This window comes from Spinacia oleracea, chromosome 6 (genome assembly GCF_020520425.1).
Source record: "Spinacia oleracea cultivar Varoflay chromosome 6, BTI_SOV_V1, whole genome shotgun sequence".
NCBI lineage: Eukaryota > Viridiplantae > Streptophyta > Magnoliopsida > Caryophyllales > Amaranthaceae > Spinacia > Spinacia oleracea.
Window position 1 is genome coordinate 96,976,922 of NC_079492.1, and position 6,000 is coordinate 96,982,921.

Sequence of the window (6,000 nt, forward strand, 5' to 3'; positions counted from 1 at the left end):
AAACCATTTTAGTTTGCGGCGTCATCACGTTTAACTTCGCAAAGTGTTGTCCCCATACTTCTCTTATTCACCCGCGTTTAGCTTCTTTCTTTTGCTTCTCGTCCTTTCACAAAACCACATTGTTCTTCCTTCAACCTCATCTCCAGCATCGCCGTCTGTCCTTCGCCTCATCTCCACCACCGAATTCACCGAGAAAGTGAAGCTCATATTCATCTCCACCGTCACTGTCTGTCCTTCAACCTCATCTCCACCACTGCCGTTCTTACTTAAGGTAAATTATGCTTCCACTGACTCCTCCTCATCCTTGCCGTTTTTTTTGGTTCAATTACTCTATTCCCCTCGTTTCAGTCTCTCAATTAACATGAATTGTGTATGAGTTATCGAATCTCTCTTGCTCTCTCCTCTCCTCTCCTCTCTCCACCGAAAATGTAAACCCTAATTATCAAATTCAAATTTTGGCTTAGAAGAACCTTAAAATTGCTTTGAATTTGAGGTAAGGTAATGTCGTATGTCTAATTTATTTTGCAAATTTGATGTTTAGATGAGGTGCTTCGAAGAAAGAAGTTCACAAATTTGAGAAAAACACAAGTTTTATTACAGTAAGACATATTTTTTCTTGCTGAAATTCTACTTAATTTTGTGAGTTTTACTTTAATTGTTGAATTGTCAATTTCAAATCCCTAATTTCACAATCAAAAACTCAAAATTCCGTAATCACAACCAACCAATGTCTTGAATTATGGATGTGAATATTGTTGAATTGAGAAGCAATTGTAGAAAAAGTAATCGAATTTCAATTGATGTGCTGTTCGATGAAATTCCTGTTTCAGAAGTAATCGAATTTCTCGAATTTATTCCAAATTGCATTCACTCACTTATTTTAATACTTGATTCTTCTTTATTTTGAGTATTGAGGGTGTAAATTATATATATATATATATATATATATATATATATATATATATATATATATATATATATATATATATATATATATATATATATATAGATTGAAGGGGCTGAGGCCTTGGAGGTATGAATTGAAGAGTAGGCCAGAAGAGTGCAGCATTTTTCTAGGTTTGTTTGGAAATCCCTGCTTGAATTATGTATTGAGTGATAACTAATTACTTACTGTTTCGCTGGTAAATTTGTTCCCCTAAGGTGATTTGTTAGCGGTAAGATTTTCAGCATTGAGTAAAACTGATATGTTAGTGGGAAAAGATGGGAGATAGATTCTCGGTTATCTATTCTAGGAGTAAGGCTTTGGTTTGGTTGTTGTAGTCTTAATTGCAAGACAAGTCTCAGTTGAGTGTTGATGTAACCTGATAATGTCTACAAGTTGAGAGCTTGTAACATTCTCATATCCTTTAATTGAAATGGAACTCTGAGTCCGATCTCTGTTGCTTTCTGCTACCAACTAGCATGTTTGATTGACCTTAGTATGAATCTGTTCTAAGCAACTTTAATTTGGTGGAGCTTATATCATATGGTGTCTTGCCAAATTTCATTTGTTCACTTATGAGCTATTTGTTCACTTTAATTTCTGTTTTGCAGGGCTTTGATGATAATGTTCAGCAGGCTGATGTTTGTATAAACAATGATTCCCTCTTTTTTTTTGTTTCTCTACACCCCCAGCAGGCTGTAGGCTGTTATGATTACATTGAATGAGATAAAATGCAACATTCCTCCAGGACAGTGTAGAACAGTTTCATTTCACATGGAAATTTGAAATTATCTTGTTTCTGGTTGTATCCACTTGAGGAAGCACTAGAACTAACACCTCTAATAATATATGGCTTGAGCCCTTTACCTGGGAGGTTAGTTATTTTGTAACCTTATTTTCTTTTGCTGATATATTTTCCACATTTTATGGCAAAGCTTGCGAAGTTAACTTCTCGTTCCGTTAATTTCTTATACACAAACTTGCAACTGAATATTTCGACTTCTTTTTTACAAGGTTTTTTTTACTTATTACTGTCACATTTGGTCACTTGGGATTTGATTATTTCTTTGCCATAAGAGAAAGAGTGCAATAAGACGACAAAAGAAAGTGAAGGGATATGACCTATCCCACCCAAATGAGTTCTTGCCTGAGCTGAAAGAAGAACAACAGCTTGCTCTTCCACCTAACGAAGTGAACTGCAAATCCAGACAAAACCTATTGTAAGGGCTACTTTAAAATTTTCATATTTCATCTTCGTCTTTTTAATTTTAGTTGATAAACTTGATTGTTGATGTTTCAAATGTGGGGTTTACATGTCGTACCAGTTTGTGATATGTTACACGGGGATGCTGCTGTTTTATGGTGTTGATTTGTGTGTTGGTATGTATATGCTGGTATGCAGTTAGGTGTTATGCATAATGGTTGATGTGTGTTCTGTTTGTATAGTCCAATTTTGTATAGTTCAGTTCTATTTCGTGAATTTCAGTTAAGCATATAAACAACCTGTCATATAAATTTGGTTATGTTTTGGTTTTGTCTGTTCTGTTTGCTTTTGTTCTGTTTTGGTTCAGTTACTTTGCTTATAAATTTATTCTGCTTTTGGAACTCTAGCATGACTTTAATACATTTGCAAGTGTTGTTATAAGTGCCTGCATTGCTTTCATATCAAAATCACTATTATAAGGTAGACACCACTTGAAGTAACCTGATCAAGGCTCTGGTTTTGCATGCTGGTAGTCCATGCCAAAGCTGTCTAAAACTGCAGTTTTGATGAGGTGGAGACTTCAGATTATCAAATTGGTAGCAAATCGCTTTGGGTATTGGCATTAGAACTGGGAAGCTATGTGATATCCTATTGAGTCCCTTTTTCTTTTTCATGCTTTCCAGTATTTACGGAGCTTTGTACCATTTTCTGTAGGTACAAATGGAAGTGTTTCTTTTGACCCATCTCTTGATATAAGAAGACAGAAGAACGACACCACGCTGTCAAACTTAGGATCTGTGAAGGATAACGAAAGACAAGATCTTAACTGTGCTGTGAAGGAATACTTACTCTTGGTAGGGTATCGTCTGACTGCAATGACATTCTATGAAGAGGTAATGTAAAATTCAAGATATTTCTTCGTGATTTCTTCAAGAAAAGAAGTAGTTGGCCAAATATATTTCTTCTTGATTTCCAGTATAGCATAAGATGAATATATTTTCTTTTGCGTCACAAGAACCTAAAATTTTATCCTACAGATTCGTAAAAATCCTACAAAATTATCTTGAATTTTCCCCTATGAATGTAACAGATGCCTATTGTAGAGGGAGGGTTGTGGTTTTGACACTGAACTGAAGTACTGAACTTAACTTAATTGTAGCTGACCCTTTAGATATTATAATTGACCGACTTTGAATTGTCATTATAAGTTTGGCTTAAGCAATATTGTCCTCAAAACTGCAGGTTATGGATCAGGAAAATAGATACACCATGTAACTTTGTTGCCTTGTTTCATGGAATGCATATGTATGATTGTGTGATGCTATCACTGCCTTACTTGGTAGCTTCAACTTGCCACTCAGTACTTCGGATCTTGCCGCCGCCAAACTAATAAGGTAAAACCCTTGCCTTTCCTTTCATATCCTTCAGTTGTCTTCTTCGATCTTGCCTTTCTTTTGAGTGCTTGTATCCTTCTCCCTTCTCCATTCTCCCTTCTACCTTCTTCTTTCATTCTTATTTCACCACCGAGTATCTCCTCTTTAATAGATTTTGGGACTGATCTCCACCGTCGTCGTCTCACTAAAGGCTACAGATCGACTCATCTCGACCGCGAATCACAAAACTCTTCAGACTCGTATCCACCGTGTCGTCTCACTAAAGGCTACGTGTACTTGACAAATTAGTATGTGTCACTCCTCCTTCGTCCTCCTTGTCGTTTTGTCTATTTGAATTACGGTCATATTTTGACTGTTATAGTCGTTTTGTCTATATGTGCTTGCTATTTGCTAGTATCATAGTTGAGTAATTCTGTAGTAAATATAGTTGTCGTTTGATCGAATAGAACCTATATTGTTATAAGTGAAATAAACCCTTATCAATTGTCAAATCTGTGGCACATATCCATTTGTTGCTATGACTAGTGCAGAATTCTGCACCATTCTTGGATGAGTTACTGGTCACATAATATCGAGGGTGTCAGCTTTTTGAGATGATCCTAATTATCCTATAGAGTACAGACTGAAGCTAGTATATCAATGGGTACGGTGATCTGATTCCTTCTAGTATACACTGCTATAATTTTAAGTGTTTGACCTTGATGCAATCAGATTGGTTGCTTTGTTTTTTGGTAACTTCTGTTTTGGACTTTAATAGAAAAGCTCCCTTTGCCTTTTGACTTAGCGGGCTGGTTCTGATTGAAGTTGTTGCATAACTGTTGTGCATGCTCTGCCTTGATTGCTTAGCTTGATTAGGAATTGCAGGCTTGTGGGCTGATGTGGCATGTTGAATTGTTGCATATACTCCAACACTAATGCTGCATCACTCAGTGTGTGTTCTACCCTTGTTTTAGGAAATATTCTCTCCGTGGATTAATAAGGATCCACAGAATACAGAAGTTGGAGGTGAATTATTTTCGACGCCATTGACCTGAAACACCATCTAGGGGATCATACTTATGTCTCAGTAACTGATAGTGGTTACTGGCAGGTCAGTAAAGCTTTTAATTTACGAACTTGATATCTCCTTTTTGTAGCTTCCAATACATGAAACTTGAATCATGCATGATCTTGCTGTTGTGTTAACAGATAGAGCTAGAAGGTCTTGACATTGCAAACAGTTCAACAGGTAAAGTCCCTGACTGCACATTCTCTATATATGTTGAAAGTATTTTTCATACTATTACAATGATAAGTGGAAAGCAGGATTCAAATTTCCTTACAATTTACAGGTCACTGTTCGGCAGAATACTGCATCATGTGAAGAGATGGCTACAACAATGTCTACGGCAGAATCTGTAGCTCTTAAAGGACTACCTCAATGCATTGTTACTGTGATAGCTGAGGTCTGATACCTGATCCATGATTAAAATTCTATTTTCAAACTTTAAGGGGGGCTTTACTTCATGAACTTGATAGATTTAAATACATACTTATTTCGTAGTTCAAATGTTCAATGTGGCTTTATTTTCTAGTTTGCCAGATTCAGCAAGACTTTGATATTATACTGGAGCCATGTCCCATGTTTGCCGAAGCCATCCTTCAAGTCAGAATCAGTACCCTGGGGTGCTCCTAATAAGCTTCTTGGAGCTGATGGCAGCTGGATAAGGTATGGATGACTTCATGCTATATTTTAGAGCATTTTTTCTCTCTGAACAAGACATTCACTTAGATTAATTTTTTGAAACTCACTATTATGGTGACCTTTAATTTGTCAGGCGTACATTAAAAAAATTACAAAATATATTTATCAGCCGTAAGAAATGTTACTGGTGTATAACCTTGAATTATATCTGTTAAACACATACATCTGATTGGATGCATCCCATTGTAACTTTATATGGTATTGTGACTAACTGATTTCAAGTTGTTGGCCCTCTTGTATTTTTTTAGTTATGGCTTTCAGGCAAACATCTTTCCGAGTTGCCTTCCTTCTTCTACCTGTGTTTAGTTAGTGTCCTTTTCCAGTCCGTTTCCTGTCTACCTCCCCTCATTCTCTCCCCTCCCCCATGTTACTTGTCATTTACTATGTACTATGCTACTTTAAGAAATACGAAATCTATATGCAATAACAAGCATTTTCACACGCTCCTTGGATTAACAGGCACTGTGTCATGTTCCTGAGTGGCTGACCTCATGAGATAATAAAATCAACCTTCAGAAGTGACAGAGATGCCAGCTGCTCCTGTACACCCTTTCCACTCCAAGATGAACATTCGAAGAGGGGTACTAGAAGAAGAATGTGCAGACATAATGCAGCACTTCTCCCGACTCAAAAGGAGGAAGGCAAAGGAAAAGGAAAAGGAAAAGGAAAAGGATATATCGTCATCTGATGAATCAGGCCAACGGTTTAGGTTTGC

At 36.7% G+C, this 6,000-nt stretch overlaps 1 protein-coding gene and 2 long non-coding RNA genes across 4 annotated transcripts in view; 2 read left to right on the forward strand and 1 right to left on the reverse strand.

Annotated features, from left to right (window-relative positions):
• The window catches only part of LOC130463390 (NAD(P)H-quinone oxidoreductase subunit H, chloroplastic-like), a 34,396-nt gene extending 34,183 nt beyond the window's left edge, over nucleotides 1-213 (reverse strand). The window contains 1 exon segment of the mRNA XM_056832501.1: nucleotides 116-213. Coding sequence (XP_056688479.1) covers nucleotides 116-213 — 98 coding nt within the window.
• A 1,377-nt stretch (nucleotides 214-1,590) lies between these two features.
• LOC130463846 (uncharacterized) lies at nucleotides 1,591-3,828 on the forward strand. Of its 2 annotated transcripts, XR_008924030.1 has the most exons (5): nucleotides 1,591-1,817; nucleotides 1,958-2,163; nucleotides 2,862-3,040; nucleotides 3,390-3,541; nucleotides 3,693-3,828. It is a non-coding gene; the product is annotated as an uncharacterized lncRNA (long non-coding RNA). The 2 variants fall into 2 exon arrangements; XR_008924029.1 differs by lacking the exon at nucleotides 1,591-1,817 and having other exon boundaries at nucleotides 1,860-2,163.
• Nucleotides 3,829-4,057: 229 nt separating this feature from the next.
• LOC130462858 (uncharacterized) lies at nucleotides 4,058-5,208 on the forward strand. The gene is made up of 5 exons (XR_008923689.1): nucleotides 4,058-4,184; nucleotides 4,495-4,631; nucleotides 4,730-4,769; nucleotides 4,873-4,986; nucleotides 5,116-5,208. It is a non-coding gene; the product is annotated as an uncharacterized lncRNA (long non-coding RNA).
• The last annotated feature ends 792 nt before the right edge of the window (nucleotides 5,209-6,000 follow it).